Raw genomic sequence first — 18,668 nt, forward strand, 5'->3', positions numbered from 1 at the left:
ATTATCTTAAAATGGGGCTTTGCTGTCTGCTTCTTGAGAAATAAAATTAATTGAAACTGATCTGACACTATAGCAATGGTTGGTGGGTGACTTGGAAAACTGGTTCAAATGCTTGTCAGACAAGACAGAACATGGTTTGGGCTCTGCAGCCACTTTCTTTGGGCTTGGATATGAATCTGTTCTGTGACATCTATTGAACAACTTTCCTTTTGATGGCAGGTGGCCACACAAAGCTAACCTTGGCTTCTCTCAATAAGCTAAGCAGGATCAGACCTGGTTAAATTAGAGACCATGAGGAAATTCCAGAATTTAGACTAGGTTGCAAAGTAAGAAAGAGTTTCCAGAAGAATGTAATGGTAAATTATATCCATATCTCAACTCAAAGGAGACTTCATCTTTATTTTATTAAAATATTTCTTAATATAAGCAATATCCTTCGCAAATCAATGCACAGTTCTAAAATAAAGCTAATACAACTCTTTTTAATGTATATACATCTAAAATAAAGAATAAAACTTGAGCTAGTGCAAGGCAGTTTGGTAAACAGAGTTTGAAATACATTGCGTAGCATTAAAGGTTCCATATAGAAAACAAAAAATTAAAAACACACCTGTAAATGTGTGGCCCGTATAGAAAAGGGACTGCCAGTTTAAATTTGTTGCAGGAAGACAGATATTATATTAACAAGAAAGTTATATTTATTAAATAGAGATTCAGTAATGTAACTAAGATGAAATCATAAAGTAAACTAAAAACTATCCTTTCTCTATTAACTTAATTGTTTTAGTAACCTTGGACAGGTAGATACCCTGACGCCTGTTTGCATTAAGAGATAACTACTGATTTATGTGGAATGTTTTCAACTCTTCCTAAAGTACTTTGGAAATGGGAATTTTATTAGAAGAGTTTAGGAAAAAGAAGGGGGATAAATTCCCATTTCAGCACAGCACAGCACATGCTTCCTTCTTTCACTGTTTTTCCCCCAAACTAGGCTTGTATTGTTCCCATCTAAGAATGCAATCCTGATTTCTGGTCTTCACCATAGTTTCCTTTTTTTTTTTTTAAATTTCAGTGCTCCTTTTGACAAAACGGCCAACATCACCTTCTCACTGAATGCAGATGATGACAGTGTAAGTGTTATTGGTGTTGAGGGAGAAAACAGGAAGAATGAATATTAGACATGTTTGCCACTTTGTATCACTTGTCCTCCCTTAACGACCCTAATTTGGATTGGGATTTCCATTGCTAAACGGAAGCAGTTATTAGGTGAAATATTACGTGACTTCGCTGCTCAGCAATAATAGTCCCAATTGCAGCCATTAGGCAAAGACCTCACAGTTCTCCTACCTGCACAAATTTGCTGAGTCTGCTCCCCAGCTGGTTCTGGGTAGCTCCCTTTTGGCAGGTGAGATTGCATTACCCAGCTGCACTCACCTCCTGTTGAACTCCCCTCACCTGCCTGTCTCCCCCTTATCTCTGACCTTTTGGCCGCCTTGCACTCCTCCACGTGTCCTACGCCTCCCATTCTCAGGTGACCTCTGCTGTCTTGTTCCTCCCACTGCTAGTCCAGGATTCAGTCACTTGTTATGATCTCAGTGTCCATGCTGCTAACATCGGACGTGCTTGACAATATATAAAGATGCAGACATTTCCTATTTAACCTGTGTATTACTTTTAGAGTTAAAAGAGATGGAGGGTAGGGGGAAGAATGTGCTGGGGATTAATTAGCCATAACAATATCTCAGTAGGGTATTCTTCAAAGTTAGTTGTAATAAGAGGAGATAACAGGAGGGAAAGTTCACACTTCAAACTAATTGGATAATGTGATTAATGACTGTTAAATGAAGGAGTGAGTTATGCTTTGATTCTGTGTATTGGAGGAGGAGAATTCAGATTTTGGCTTTGATGTCATGGTTCCGAAAGAAGAAGCTCTTCAAAGAATTTTGAGGCATTGTTTTACCTTAAAGCAGTGATTCTCAACCTATTTAATGCCGCGACCCCCAACCGGTTGTAAGTCGAGGACTAAACCGGTCGTAAGTCGAGGACTAAACCGGTCGTAAGTCGAGGACTACCCAACCGGTCATAAGTTGAGGACTTTCCCTGCCCGGGAGCGCCGCGCATGCGTGGTTCCACCCCCTGCGCCGGCCGAGGCGTAGCTGGCAAGCGGCAGAGACGGAACAGGCCGACCACCAGCTGGCCCAGCCCAAGGGAGGTAAGGCACCCGCCAGAAAAGTGGAAAAAATGGCGGACATGCTTGCTTGGCGACCCCCGTGAAATGGTCGATCGACCCCAAATGGGGTCGCGACCCATAGGTTGAGAACCGCTGCCTTAAAGAATCTTTAATTTGCAACATAGCTTCGGCAGGTACATAGAGAAGCCAAAATCTGAATCTAACCAAAGAGAGAAGCAACCTAGAACTAAGGAGAAACTTCCTGACAGTGAGAACAATTAACCAATGGAACAACCTGCCTCCAGAAGCGGTGAATGCTCCAACACCGGAAGTTTTTAAGAAGAGACTGGACAGCCATTTGTCTGAAATGGTATAGGTTTTCCTTCCTGAGCAGGGGGTTGGACTAGATGACCTCCAAGGTCCCTTCCAACTTTATTATTATTATAGACAGTCATTAAAGGGCAACTTGTAATAACAACAAAGACAACAACTATATCTATTTCCTTTCTAAATTCGGCCACTGCTCTAATCTGTCTCTGCTCTCCACTTTCCTGCAGCCCAACGCCAACCTTTTCGACATCTGCTACAAGGAGCGAATTCAGCAATTTGATGATGATGAAGAGGCCGATGGCTCTGATGGGGAGGACATCTGGCAGGAGAAGGAGAGGACTATCACTTCGGGTACTGCACAGTCTATGACGGTTAGGTAGGGAAGAATCCATTGTATTAGCTTCTGGAGGATTCCATCACCACCCTTTGGGCTAAGGATTGATTTCTCTCGCTTATATCCCCCCCCTTTTTTTTTTCTTTTCTTTTCTTAAATGCATATCGTCGTGTATTTAAATAATTCACGCTTTTATTTCCAGAGAGTTACAATTATGCTTGGTTTATTAGGGTTAAATCTTCTTCCTTGTTTGCATCTTAAGCTAGCTCATGCTTCTCCTGCATGAAGTACATATGCCTTGATGGTTTCTGCCCGGTTGTTCCATTGCCTTTGCATGCCCACCTCTCATTTTATGAATATGTTCTGCCTCTTTAGATCAATCCTGTCATCATCAACTTTTCACTAGACTGGGTGAGGAATTATGCAAAATGAAACCAAACAGAGATGCAAACTGGATCAAAATAGTGTGCTAAGATAAGAAATTTTAGACTTGCTGGGAAGATGTTTTTTCTTGCTGGGGGTGTTGAAGGCACATGCAGGCAACCTCCTTCCCAGGATCCTTGAAGGTTTTCCACAAGAGGTTTCCATTTTACAGGGATGTTCTTCCCATTCTGTCTCCCTGTCCCGCTTATTAATGAAGCTGAGGGGAAACTTCCTTTATCATGTTTACCAATAAACTGTGGGTCATATTTAGACCATGCCCGAAGAGAACTTCTCGGGTCCTGTCACACATTCTTGCATGATGGAGCTTTGTCAGCTGCCCGCTTCTGTAAAATGGGAGTGAGCGAATAAAGCTGGAGCGGATGGCATGAATAGTGTTTAGCGTAGCTTAAAGTGCTTAATTATACATAAGACAATTCTTAGTAGCCATGAAATTGAAGCTGAAGATGATTCAGTGTGCAGTATCAGCTTCTCTGTTCAAGGTCCAGACTTCTAGCTCTTATTACTCCCAACTGCATATCATTCCTCCCTTCCTCCCCATTCAAAAAACAAAAGCAAAAATAGATGTTCAGTTTTGGAAGCCCTTTTTTTCCTCTTCTCAAGTATGTCTAATCTGATAAATATAGCACTTGTTGCTTCCTATTTTCAAGTGCAGTTTGTATCACTGAAGGAAGATCATTTAATTTTTAAACTCTTTTTTGAGCTTTTTCCTACATTGGATATTATTTCCTCTCTTGCCACTATTGTCACTTGCATTAATCTTTTGGGGCCACTTTTTGCTGTCCCTCAACAATTTTGGGATGCTTGGCTCCAGAATTTCATGTTGCTGCTGTTTTCTTGAATTTTGCCAAGGGGTCTTCAAACTCGGTTCTTTGGTGACTCATGGACTTCAACTCCCAGAATTCCTCAGAAAGCATGCCTGGCTGAGGAATTCTGGGAGTTGGTCCATGAGTCATAAAAGGGCCGAGTTTGAAGACCCCTGCTTTAGACCTTCTGAAATAGTCTGAAACAGTTATACCCATGTTTTCCCCAAAATAAGACCAGGTCTTGTTTTCATTTTTGCATCAGGGCTTATTTTCCTATTAGGTCTTATTTGAGGGAAAATACGATACTAAATGCGTCCGTCTAGCTGATGATCTTAACTGGAGCTTATTTTGGGGGTAGGGCTTATATTAAGAGCATCCTGAAAAATCATGCTAGGGCTTATTTTCCAGTTAGAACTTATTTTGGGGGAAACATGGTATCTTTGTGTTAGATTCTTTCTTCTTTGTTAGCTGTAGCAGGGACATGCAACCTGGTGCTGCTGCCATGGGAGTGCGGATGGGAGGGTTTATGGGTTTTTATTTTATTTTTAATGTTGTAAGCAGCCTGAAGTCACCTGCTTTGGGTGACTTTGGGTGACCATACACATTTGTTTAATAAATAAATAAATAAATTTTATGTTTATGTCTAGGGAGTACATTTTCATTTTCAGAATCAATTTGGGCTCCAAGGGTCATAAGGCTGGGATTGATAATGTAATGATGCTATCAGACTGGCAGGCCTGAATTGCTTATAGAGTTCAGCAATTCTAATTGCTTAAAGCCTCTTTTAGTGGAATTTAGAGGAGGAAATTGGTACATTACGGTTGGGTGGACCAGTAGTTTGATTCTACGGCTATATTTATACATGGAATTAAGTCATGATTGGCTGAGCAAGCCTTAGCAGACTAGCCCTCATATATTAAACCAACACCAAACTAAACACATATTGTGATGTACAGCTGCAGAAAAAGGAGTCCACTGGAATAGAACTGGCTGTAGGCAAGTGTGTAATAACTCTACTTTTTTCCATTTTCTCTCCCGTTTGCAGAAGACTCGGTAGCACAGATAGTGAAGATAGTGAAGACTCAGAAGGTGAAGGGGGTGAGGAAGAAGATCCTGGTGGGGGAGATGGAGAGGCCGTCCCTGTCAGCAATGGCTGTGGTGAACAAACAGAAGCGGAAAGAACATTAGGAGGTCAGAACTCAGAGATTGGTTTGTTGGGGTTGATGGATAAATGATGGAACAGAGCCAAGCTGCTGTCTGCTTGTTTGGGCATCCTTTAATAGTGGGAAATAAATTCCTCTAGGAAGTAAGGTGAGATTATTCCTGATGTTGCTGCCAACAGCAGTTCTTTTCCTGATTTGAAACTGTTCTGCTTATTTTGGTAATGAGACTTAATGGACTAGAGGAAAAGATCTAAATGGGAGCAGTCCATGGTAGGAACAAGAATGAAATAGCCTTTATCCCCTTTAAAAGTGAATTCTGAAATAAGCGTTACTCTACATTCAATAAAATAACATGCTCATCATTAATAAACAGTGTTTCAACTTGGCTGAGACTCGCCTTATAGGAAAGATGAGTGGCATAGAAATTTAATAAATAAATATAGGTTTCGAAATATTTTTTGCCAGATAATTTTATAGAAAATACCCAGGTTTGAATTTTTTTTAATAGTTGTTCACTTTTGCTGAGAGTTACAATTTTATGTTATTTGCAAGGAGTATTATCCTAGCCAAGCTAGCTACTTGCTTCTTACAATTTCAGTGATTCTTCTTGTCAGTATCTCTGACTTTCTTTGGCTCAAGATGCTGTTATTTAAGTCATAAGACATATACTTGACAGTGGCAGAGAGCTTCATTCTCACATGTTCTTCCACACAACTCTGCTGATTTGCAGTGCTCTAGTTGAATCCTTAGGACTGTCACCCTCTCTCTTTTAATCTGATCTTTCCTCAGGAATGTAGCTTAATTCTGGTTTAAAATTCTTGGGAGCGAAACGTCTTAAGTTTACCAGTTATAGCCACCTGCTTCTTATGCAATGTTCATTACAGATGAGTGCATGATGATGAGTATATTACAAATGAAAAAAGGAGGGACAACTGGATCTAATAACACTAGTATTAGAGAAGTGACATTATGGCATAATAAAGGAAAAATTATAACATTCCTTGAAAAACTACCAAAGTGAGGCTTTGTCAAATCACCCCATTTATGAAGTTTCCTCCCCTGAAGATATTGTTGAACTTAAGCTCCCATCCTCCTCACCTTTGGCCCTATTTCCCAGGGTTGCTGGGAATTTATATTTAGCAACAACAGGAGTACCACATTTTTTTCACCTTTATTTATTTCATGGCTAGGAAATAATTTTCTTGAAAGTAAAAGTCTTTTGGCATAAAAATAATTAGCTCTTTTCTTGGGAAAAGCTGATCTGGATTAGGTGAACATCCTTTTCTCAATCTCTGGACATCGTTAGTATAATTGAAGAAAGAATAACAATGTAAGGGAATGCTGAATAAAAAAAATGCCTCTTTTCCCATATTGTGCCAAGATTTGATTATACCAAGATCTTGCCAAATAGCCCAGTTTGTTAACTTATTTGCACAAAATTATGTGTCTTGAAACTCTTCTTTCGAAATACACCTTCTGTTTTTGCTATCTTGTGAGTCAAGAAACCATAATAGCACAGAAATTCATAATTAAAGGATCAAGACAAAATTGGATGTTAGAGCAAACCTGGTTTGATTTGGGCTTTCATCCTAATCTGTATCAATATATTTTGACTTACCGGTACATTTAATCAATTGAGGAAACCTTCATTTTCCTTATGCCAAAGAGAAATCGGCAATTATGTTAGGATTGCACCCAGCTTTTCCCAACCATCTGCTCTCCTGGTGTGTTAAGATTTCTAGTCCCAACATGTTCGTCCAATAATCATGGTAACTTCAGAATATTGAGCTCTCTCATCCCAGCACATCTGGTGAGCAATAGATTGGAGGAGACTATTATTAACAGTTACAGGAACAATAGTGCTAGTTATCTCCTGTAGTAAGTTCTAGCACCAGATAAATATCTCCTGTGCAAATATGGTCTTCCCTAGATCCTAGCTGGGCAGACAGGTCTGAGCCGTCCGCAAAGTCTACAAAATCCTCACAACTGGTGGCAGCTGATACAGGAGCAGCAGTGTGGGACCAACCTAACTCAGGTGCCTCCTGCTCTGGCAAAGATGAGAATTGGGCCTCCTTTCCAGAACCCCCTGTACAACAAGAGAGGTGAGGCTTTGGAATACTTAAATGTTTAGTCATTGGGGGGGGGGTGAAGAGAACATCAATTAGACTTTTAGGATCATGTCTTTCAGGGACTGGGGCTTTCTTGTGTCCATGTGTTGGAAGCATAATGGATATTAAGGGGTAAAATGGATAAATCTTACAGGGGCTTAATTATCCTGTTTCTTAGCTGAATGTCATTGATCAGAGTTTGCTCATTCTGCCAGTGGGTGTCAGGCAAACAGAATTGGAAGTGATGAGAAGAGGAACTTGGAGGAGAAACAACAAATTCAGTGGCTCACACAATCATTTTAAAGCAGCAAAAGAGGGAATTTGGGGACTTTTTTCTTGTTTGGTCGCGAAGTCAGCTAGATATTTAGATCTGGGATTTTTATATCCACCTATCAAGTCCTTCTCAAGGATAACGGATAGGCAGATGTGGTTAATAATATTAAAGGCATCATCTTAGGATATAAGCTGTTCCAAGGAAAACATTTTGCAATTGACTGATGGTAATTTTGTCAATTATTATTTTGTTTTGCTAGTTCTAAAGTGCTCACAGAGCCAGCCATCCTCTCTCAGGAAGTGGCACAAAATAATGGGTCCCAAGTAGAAGGTGAGCATCACTGATTCTTCAGAAACGGTTTTATTGTGTCCAAAAATCAATGTGATTTATTCATACAAAATTATGTCATAGAAAACCCTAGGGAAAAGTACATAGCGGGACAAAAATGAGTGCATATGAATTTTCACCAGAGGGATAAATAAATATAAAGGCTGGTATTGAAGTGGTCAAAGCTAACAGTCTCAGGAGAATAAGAATCTGAACAAAGACAACAGTGACATTCACTCAACCTATCATATTACTTTTCTACAAATCAGCAGTTTATAAGGTTTTTTTTTTATCCTTCTGTCAACAGAACTGGAAAACACACACATACAAAAAATAGAGAAATACTCAGGAAGATTTTAGTTTGGAGACTTTTAGTTTATGAAAAATTGTCTCCAGGGAGGGCATTCTAAAGATGTATTGAGAAAATTGATGTCATTTTCCATAATACTAAAACTATGGGATAATCCAACAAAGCTGAACATTGGGAAGATCTGAGCAAATATTAAGAAATATTATTATTGTCTTCACATGCAGCATAATGACACTATGGAATTTGCTATCACAAATGTAGCCTTAGTTGGCAATTTAGACTGCTCCTTTGTATAAAGTTCCCAACAGTTCCTAATCATAATATTACCTCCAGCATCAAATATTATATACCTTTGCATATTAGTTGTGATGAAAGATAAAAATTTCCACTATGTGTTCAAAATGGACAGTGATATAGATATGTAGCATGTGTATATATGTGTTATGTATATGTATGGGTAGCTATATAAAAACAGAATTTTTAATGTGGGCCAGTGTGTTCAGAGTAAAAAATGACCATAAAGGTTATCTTATCTTATATCTTAAATGTGTAGAGAATAAGGAAAATGACTTTATCAGAAATATTCAGGAACTATTATCTAGACTGAAACAATTTTTAAGTCTAGAACAGCAAGTTAACAATCAGAAGTGGCTCAGGTAGATGCCTCCCTATTTCACTGACATACAACAAAGAGGTGGGGTGTACAGCACAATCAGACTCAAAAGATTTTGTTGTTATAATTGATCCCAATAAAAGTAGCTTTAGCTTTCCTAGAGTTGATTTTTCTGGTCTATGGCTTACTTGTGGGCTTCCATTGAGGGCTGTGAAAACTGAATCCTGGATTAAATACTCTCATTCAGCACAACTCTTTGTGTGCTCTTATGAAAATTTCACATGTAATTTCTGCAAGTTAATGCAGTAATTAGTATAATACACATATAATAGAAACTGAATCAGATTTGCTAAGTCCTAGGTATGGTAGCCCAGAGGCGATGTCTTAATATAAAATGTCTCCTATAATTTCCTATCAACCATAATGGTTGTGTACCTCCTGGCTGATACTCCCCAGTGCTGAGTGGCATCCAGAACAGTTGCTATGTAGCAGCCTGTCAGAAGGAGCTCCCTCCCCCGGTCAAGACTTGGACCCAAAAACATGGGGACTGTTTCTTCCGCTTTCCTCTTTGCCTTGTTCATCCTTCCATTCCAGCAGTTACCACAGGAGGGCCATCTTGCCCTTGCCAATAGTCTTGTCTTCCCTAAGACCATCTCGGGCTTTTCTGGACTTTGTGGTCCACCACTTCTTTCCTTTTCACTCCTGCACACATACAGACCCACATATTTATTTATATTCAACTCTGCCAGATGTCTGTCCCCTCTGAAAGTGGTCTCCACAAATACTATAAAGGAGTAGCAACATGCTACTCATCAAATTTGCAGATGACACCAGGAATAGCCAACACTCCAGAAGACAGGCTTAAGATACAGGAGGATCTGGACAGACTTGAACACTGGGCACTATCCAACAAAATGAAATTCAATGGTGAAAAAAGTAAGGTTCTACATTTAGGCAAGAAAAACCAAATGTACAGGTATAGTATAGGGGGTACCTTGCTCAGTAGTAGCAACTGTGAGAGGGACCTCGGAGTCTTAGTGGACAATCACTTAAATATGAGCCAGCAGTGTGCTGCAGCTGCCAAAAAAGCCAACACAGTGCTGGGCTGCATTAACAGAGGGATAGAATCAAGATCACGTGTAGTATTAATACCACTTTACAATGCCTTGGTAAGGCCACACTTGGAATACTGCATCCAGTTTTGGTCACCAGGATGTAAAAAAGATATTGAGACTCTAGAAAGAGTACAGAGAAGAGCAACAAAGATGATTAGGGAACTGGAGGCTAAAACATATAAGGAACAGTTGCTGGAATTGGGTATGTCTAGTTTAATGAAGAGAAGGACGAGGGGGGACATGATAGCAGTGTTCCGATATCTCAGGGGCTGCCACAAAGAAGAGGGAGTCAAGCTATTTTCCAAAGCGCCTGAAGGCAGGACAAGAAGCAATGGATGGAAGCTAATCAAGGAGAGAAGCAACCTAGAAGTAAGGAGAAACTTCCTGACAGTTAGAACAATTAACCAGTGGAACAACCTGCCTCCAGAAGAAGTGAATGCTCCAATACTGGAAGTTTTTAAAAAGAAACTGGACAGCCATTTGTCCGAAATGGTATAGGGTTTCCTGCCTGAGCAGGAGGTTGGACTAGATGACCTCCAAGGTCCCTTCCAACATCATCATCATCATCATCATCATCATTATTATTATTATTATTATTATTATTATTATTATTATTATTATTATAAAATCTATTCAGTAATAAAGGAACAGTGTTTGAGAGTAGTGGATCCATTTTGTAGAAACTCCTAGGACCATGTGAGAACTTTGATTTTTGAGGTGGTTAATCTGGGGGCCATGGAGCCTTCGGGAGTCTGTGGGCAACAGCTAGTTAAGCTAGTTAAGCTGTAAGAACAACATGCCTATCCTGTGGAATACAGTTGGTTCTGTATCTGGGTAGGAAGTTCAGCCTATTTTATTCAAGTCCATCATTCTGATCCTTTACACAAAGCCTGTATTACCTGCCTCTCTCACCTCTCCCACTTACCTCTTCTCCTACATCTTTGAATGGTCACTTCCATTCACAAGCATGGCCGGGAGGAGTCTCCTGCCTTGTGTTCCTAAAAGCTTCCTTGAATATTCAACCTACAGTCCATCCACCTGTGATTACTGCAAGTTTAGATGATCCTTGGTTCCCCCCATGTTGGATGTTCTGGATGCCCCATGCTGGACTGCTATCCAGCATCCACTATCTTTATAGCTGACAGTAATTGGAACCCACTAACTTTTGAAGAGCCACTGGCTCCCCTTCCCTGGGCTAACCATATTAATAGGAGAAGGAGCAAGTGGGGGTTGGGCAGACAGTTACTGTGTCCTTAAAGCCTCAGAAATTAGAACACTGTGGAAATGAATGTTTGGGATAGATGGTAGCTTTCCCTCTAGAACTGTCATTTTCCTCTGTACAGAACATGTATTTCCCACCCCATATCTAGATCTGATTGGTCGGTCTCCCACCCACCCCTCTTTTATAGCAGTCTCTAGTGTTCCACAGGATCCTCCCACCCCAGACACAGGCCCTCCAGAAGAGGGGAACCCACCGAACTCTTCTATCGTGACAACAGTAGCCAGGTAAAATTCTGAAATGTGACCTGTCACGCCACTGACTCTGTGTTCTTCGGAGGGATTGTTAAAAGATGAATATCTGGTCTGCAAGTATGCACTAGCGATAATGAAAACTCCTCCTGATATGGCCAGGGCCCAACTAGAGGGCAGCACCTGACTAACCTTGGCTGAACTCAAAAGCCTAAGCAGAGTCAGACTTGATGAATACTTGGAATCAGCAGGAAATCCTGCTGATGAAAAAAGAGGAAGAAACGGAAGATTGAAAACAGCTCTGAAAAGCAGAACCGATGACTGTGGCAAAATGAAGAGCTGGGGAATAGGCAGCTTGAGAGAGACCGATTAGAAAAATAAACATTTAAAATGTGAAATTGTAGCCATTAAAACTAAAATAATAAAAAAAAGATCGCTTCTTCTCTTTAGGGTGCTTTCTGCAGATCCATGAGGTCTTCTCTATTGTTTTAATCATTGTTTGGATAAATACAAACTGTACTGTATAATCATGGTTTGGAACCATGAATATAAAAGCAATCCACGTCACCGTGCTAAGATAAGTGTTTCTTTCCCTGCCTTCCCCCACCTTCTTCGACAGCACAAAAGAACCTCCCCCATCTACCTCTGATTCCAGCCAGACCCAGCCACTTCAGGGGACAACAGAGACACCACAACCTGAGCACATCAACCCACAGATAGAGCAACAGCAGCCATCGGCAGCCAGGTAAAATATTGTAGGGGGTTGTTGGGATTAGCAAGTCACAGAAGAAGGATTTGATGGTTGCAAGAAGGCAATCTCAGATTATTCATTAGACAGCAGCAAGGGTGGAAGTTAGATGTAGTTGGAAACAGGCTACCAGGCAAGGTTTTCTGGACGTCTTCAATCACAATACTGTAGTGTGGACAACACACTCTTTCCTGTCTCTTCCCCCTAATCCTACTATTTTTATTTTCTTATTCTGCTTTTGAAGCTTAAAAAAACCCCCACAATAATTATTTTGAACCAGAAATTCTGCCTATTTTAGTGCCGGTTCTGCAGCAGATGGCAAGTGAGGAGGAGGAGAAAAGCAGTTTTTTCACATGCCCTATAATCAACAAATTATGGGACATCTGAACAGAGTTTTCTGCATGAAATATTCATTGCACATTGCATCTCAGATCAGCGAATGGAGAAAGAAATTGAAAAATACAAAGCTCTTAGTATCATATTCCCAGTCACTTGCAGAGGCACTGCAATCACATTGGGAAATGCAAAGCTAGGAGGATTAGAGAGGGCAATGTCTAATTATGTCGCAATGAGTTGCAGAATCACTTACATAAGTGGAGCCAGAGTCTCAAACCTGATAGTTCTGCAGAATGATGAAAATAGGATTTTCTCAGCAGTAGAACCTTTTTTTAAAAAAAATAAAGTTAACCCATTGGACACAACTGCAGCCAATGGTTTTTGTTTTGACAAACATAAAGCAATAGTAATACAAAGGAATGCATACAAAAGTAGTATTCTTACCAACATAAGCATGCAAATATTGACATTTGGGGGGAAATGACCAATATATAACAAGAGTCCTTACTGTTAGCCTGAAAAGTCTAGTATCATCTCATGGTGATATTCCCAACTTTTTCTTCTTCTTCTGGAGATTGTGTCATTGCCATTTGATCAGAAAATAATTTAGCCATAAAAAGTTGTGTCCGAGGAGGATAAACACATTTTTATATAATTGAAACAGGCAATTTTTAGCGGCATTTCTTTCCTAGCAGTGTTTTACTAGCAGTAAAACTAGTAATTTCCATTTTCCTTTTAAAAACTACCTGTGGTAACAATCAAATGCTTTTCTTTCTGCCTTTTAAAATCCCACTGCAAATTATTTCATTGGATGCTGCTTCCAAAGCTTTGGATCTCTTCATGACCAAAATGTTATGGTTCTCTTCACTTGTTTATATTTTTCTTAAAATAATAATTAACAAAATTAAGATATTTTTTTTAATCTGTTAGAAACATATTCCCTTCCTGGTCATTATAGTTCTTTTATGACCTGCCTCCACAACTGTGTATAGTTGTGTAGTCCTCAACTTACGCCCACAATTGGGATGAGAACCTATGTCACCAAGCAGTTATAAAATAACTACTATTATTACATGACAGTACCCAATTTTATAACCTTTTTTGCCCCAGTTGTTACGTGAATCTGGCTTCCCCCATTGATTTTGCTTGTCAGAAGCTAGCTGGAAAGATTACAAATGGTGAGCACATGACCCTGGAATAGTGTGATAGTCATTAGTACAAGGACTGATTGTAAGTCACTTTTTTGGCACTATCATAACTTCAAACAGTTGCTACATGAATGGTCTAATTGAGGACTACCTATGCAGTGTTTTACAGCTTCCATGTTGTTCGACAGAGAAACTACTGCTAGTTTAAGTGTCTTTCTTAATAGTTCGTTAACTTGACTTTAAAAGGAAAAAATCGTAGCCATTAAAGCTTATAAAAAACAATTGGGAATTACATAGGTTGGCACACTTAGTAGAGTCTTTGAAGTTAAAGAGGAAAACTCCATGAAGACTCCATTAATCAGGATGGGATTTCCATTGCCCTACATAACTCTTTATCTTACTTTCTAGTAATTGAAGCAAAATGCTCTACATGCCATTTGATTCTATTTTCCAACCTTGCATGATATTAGCCATCTTTTGTGTTGATTGGCAGTCCTCTTAGTTCACTCATCTTGTCTGCACCTGGGGGCTGCTTGCTTTACAAAAAGATATTGAAGTTACTAGAGCTAGAAGCTTATTTTGGAGAATGCAAGTTGACATTCAGATGCAAAATGTTTGGATTATGTCACGCTCTCCCATTTTGTTTGCCCGACACCTGCATGACATTCTATGAAACAAGAGGCAAAAAAGCTAACCGTTCTCTCTCTTTCTGTTCCTCCCCAGATAAAGGCACTCAGTGGGTCTCGTCACTGGGAAAGAACCACGGCTGCTTGCTCGATCGGTCTATTTTGCCAGGGACTGTCCCCAGTCCTTCCGGTGCCTTCACCCCTATGGGCAGGCGGGGGGCAGAAGAGAAAGCAGCAAGGGGCAACGAAAGGGCCCAGCCCTCTCTCCCTCTCTCCCCTCCCCCCCAAGCAATCACTGAAGAGTCTGGTTCCAACAAGCACCTGTGAGAGAAATGGATGTGTGTACGAGGGTCGCAACATCATCCCCCTTCTGGCACATCGTTTGGGAATCCCAGCAACGGTGTTCTCCCCCCCCTTACTCTGGCAAGGGGCAGCAACCTTTGGCACAAGGCCTCTCCCCCTGCATTCCCTTTCCTCAATATGCATTCATACACACTGCTGCACTGAGTAAACCTGTCTTTGATGCAATTAAAATTGATGCTTGAATCATATCAGAAGTCTTCTGATGGGGGGGGGAGTGTCAGGTGGGCAGGGAGCAAACCCATCAAGCAACTCCCCTTTTCATGACCATGGAATGTCCCACTTGCAAGCACACTTCTTCCCTCCCTCCATCTACACGTTTGATCCATGGGGAGGTAGGCGTGACTACTAGAAGCATCACACAGGATGGTTAAAATGGGCTTGCTTCAAACAGGCATAACGGGCTTTGCTAACTGTAAAGGTTAGGACAGCAGCATGTGAGATGGAATTTATGAGATGCACAGTCTCTTTTTCCTGTTGGGATGGAACCCTGTTTTGCATTTTATCAAGTGCCGGATCCACTGCCCCCCCCCCCCGTGACTTTTTAGCTAATCCCCTCAAGAGAACTTATTGGGTAGTCCACATGAAAAAGCAGAAAAGGCTTTTCTGATCTGTTGGCCAAACAATATTAGCAACACCTCGCCAGAACTGCCCATGGTTAATTTGGAATCTTCCACCAATTTGTTCAGTAAGACTTCAAACCTCTTTCTTAGAATTTGGTATATACCAATGTGAATCCTGGATTGGCACCTCTAAAAGTTTTCATCTTGATTCTTCTTATTCCATCCCCTCCCAGTGTGCAGTCACCGCTCACTTGGTTGTCAGGTCTCTTCTCATTCTCTTCCCATTGGATTCTGCCCTTTCTAGCCATTTTTTTCCTATGGTGATTCAACACCATTTTATAACCTGTGAAAGAGGAGATCTTTCTCACAGGCCCAAGCACCAGCTGCATTGCTAGAATTAGAAACCGCTAGATTCTATCATCACTTCCTTTCAGTTAAGAAGTGGGGGAATCTACAGCTTAGGGGTCAGCCTAAGCCAAAGCTGTCCTTGGAGAAGCCATTCATTTTTTTAAGAGGCATAGCAGGGAATTCTGTATCACTGCTTTGTTTTCCTATTGACAGTTTTTTCCCTCTCATGTCAGTGTTGTGGATAAATCACCAGCCATGCTGTAACAGATAAGCCTTAATCTTTGAATGTTGGCCTACTCTGTGTCCACACTGCAGCAATTGCCTAACATCTCTCCCCACCAGAATCCGTATTACAGGAGTTTTCTTATATATCTAGAGCATATTCCTAAAATGTAATTTAAATTTCCTCCTCTTCCCTCCCCACTAAGAAAAAAAAGAAAAGTTCCGAGTTATGTGGGTGCAGTTTTTTGACTCTTGAAAAACTCTGCTGCCATTTCTTGAGTTCCTTCTGAGAATTCTACAATTTGTAATACGTAAGACTCAAACTGCCCTTGTAGACCTGAATTGCAGGCTCTCCTTCCTGTAAGATTTGCTCCAAAGTGTCCTCATTATGCCACCGTTGTGGGGTTTTTTGACGACAATCAAGGGTCTCCATTTACAGTCCTTACCCCACTCAATTATAATTCTCCCATGTGAATCCTAGAAAACAGAATTATTCCACCCAACCCCAATCCCACAATTACATGGGTTTTTTTCTCCCTCCTCTGATCTGGACTTTTCTGTATAATTCTTTTGAAAGCAACCAAGCAACCACAATCACTTTGTCATCTTTGCCCCCTATCTACCAAGTTGGGCAAGAGCACGGCAAAACTCAACCAAGAAATGGAGGGGGATTTAATGTCAGCCTGTTCTCTTGATAGGAGAGGAAGGAAGCAAGACAAAGATTGAAAACCAGGTCAATGTCTGAACATCTGGCGTAGGATGAGAAGTTGTGTTGGGAAATATTCTTGTATAAGAAGTAAACACACACACACACACACACACCTTCCGCCCTCTGTACTTGCAGATGGTCAGTAGATTCGTACCCCTCCTGTCTCCCTCTTCTCTCATTCTTCAATATAAGTGGCAATATTTCTTGAAGCTCTTAAAATCACAAAGGAGAGAAGTGGCCTTTCGCGTTGTCTGCGTCATGCCATTTTGTTTTGTTTTCTTTTTCCCCATGTGCGTGCGTGTGTATGTATGTATGTATGTGTTTCTGTTTGAATAAAGAGATTCTATGGCCATAATTGTTTCTTCGTTTTGTTTTTCCTTACATAGCACGTGTTTGGCTTTTGGGTCTACTGTCTCATCTTGAGTTTTTCCTCTCTTATTTTTCGTGTGCTTTATGTGTTCCACTACATAGCTGTACCACTTTGCACTCAGTGGAGGTGTCACATGTTGTACTGTGAAAGATTGGCTTTTCTTAAATTGTAGCTTCTCAAGGATAGAAGTGACTGTGCAGACTGGCAAAGGGTCCATTTTGTTCCATTCTATAAGCTTGGTCAACCTTCCCCAGCATAATGCTTCCTGAAAGGGTTGGGACTTTAAGAATTGCAGCCCGAATATCTGAATGGTGGCAAGTCTGGAAAGCTGCTCAGCAGTAACTTTACAGAGTTTGGAGAAGAGTCATCTCTATCTGGAGATGCTGAGGAATTTGGTGGCACCTCAGTACTCATTGTTAATTGATTCCGGGAGGCACAATGAGTACCAAAAACGAGTACCAAACAATTTTTTCCCATAAGGAAAAATGTAGTGAGTCACAAGGCAGCTGACTCCCAAGTTCTAATTTGTGCATGGAGTACCAAACAAACGAGTACTGGGACACATTTTTCACATCTAAATGTGTTAAGTACCAAATTTGATAAGTTTCAAAGCAGCTGAGTACCAAGGTACCACTATTAAGTCTTTACCCACAGTATGCAGCCTTTTCCCCAGAGATCTGATCTCTGGGAAAAAATACCTTTCTTTAATGAGAAGATTGTTTTCCCCAACAGTGTGCTGTGACAAGGAGTCGTGTAGTGCACAAACATAAAATCTGCTTTTTAAAAAAATGTCTATTTTAAAAATCTATGGTTGCTAGAAACAGAACTGGAGCCAGACTTAAATTTAGAAGAGTCCTACTGAAATAGATGGAGAGTGTGTTGAGCCAATTTCAAGAGTTTTTACAGTCTGGAGGAGATATTTACTAGTAGAAAATACTGAGATTTGGAGCTAGCTATTCTTCCATGTTACCCATTCCAGATCCATTTCCATCAACTGGAGCTATTTCTGGGGGTGAAGTGGATGTACCATAGGATGGGTTAAAGTTGTGCTAATTCTGTTGAAAAGAATAGGATGGGGTTTGTGTTAACATCAATTTTCTCCAATTTGGGGACATGATAAGTCTAAACCTCAACTTTGAAAGTGAGGAAGGGAAAAAGAAAATACTATCTACCAGTAAGCAACTATTTTAGCTGATTTTAGCTGCTGGAAGTGGGGGGGATGAGCTGCCAAGCCCCCAGCCTTCATTATCCCCAAGTAAGTGACAAATATGATAAATTGGTTTCTTCCTATTTTGTTGCATAATCAAACTTTTGCCCCCCCCTTTTCCAATTCATCCTGAAACAAATAGAAATAATAATTTGCTTAATATCTGAAGTAAAACAGCCCAATTAAACGTTGAAGTTGAACCTTAAATGAACAATCTGGGTCTAGAGTGTACCCTCACTACAACTCTGCTTATGTTTTCGCCACAGATTCAAGTGTTTGCTATTGCCAATCTGTGGGAAAGCTTTCATTTACAAATGAAATTGAATCTATTTACTTCGTCCATATGAATAATTTCATAGTGAAAGAGCAATTATGGTGACATTAAGGTCTTAAACTGTGGGCAGAAGGTACTAGGAAATTTATGGATCACATGATGTATTACATGTCATAGCAAAGTAAGTGACATCAATAGTCTAAATTCCATATAATTGAGAACAAAATGGGTAATTTCTACAAGGCAGTTGTTTTTGATCTAAGTTTAAATTTGAAATATTTTAATGGAAACGAATT

At 40.3% G+C, this 18,668-nt stretch overlaps 1 protein-coding gene across 1 annotated transcript in view; it reads left to right on the top strand.

Annotated features, from left to right (window-relative positions):
• The window catches only part of PPP6R1 (protein phosphatase 6 regulatory subunit 1), a 34,024-nt gene extending 21,814 nt beyond the window's left edge, over positions 1-12,210 (top strand). The window contains exons 15-21 of the mRNA XM_015810261.1: positions 1,073-1,130; positions 2,728-2,876; positions 5,127-5,272; positions 7,175-7,346; positions 7,886-7,956; positions 11,401-11,497; positions 12,081-12,210. Of these exons, the coding sequence (XP_015665747.1) occupies positions 1,073-1,130; positions 2,728-2,876; positions 5,127-5,272; positions 7,175-7,346; positions 7,886-7,956; positions 11,401-11,497; positions 12,081-12,210 (823 nt within the window). The remainder of the gene's footprint in view (positions 1-1,072; positions 1,131-2,727; positions 2,877-5,126; positions 5,273-7,174; positions 7,347-7,885; positions 7,957-11,400; positions 11,498-12,080) is intronic.
• Positions 12,211-18,668: the final 6,458 nt, after the last annotated feature.

The sequence above is a fragment of the Protobothrops mucrosquamatus genome, unplaced genomic scaffold, assembly GCF_001527695.2.
Source record: "Protobothrops mucrosquamatus isolate PMUCROS unplaced genomic scaffold, P.Mucros_1.0 scaffold8, whole genome shotgun sequence".
NCBI lineage: Eukaryota > Metazoa > Chordata > Lepidosauria > Squamata > Viperidae > Protobothrops > Protobothrops mucrosquamatus.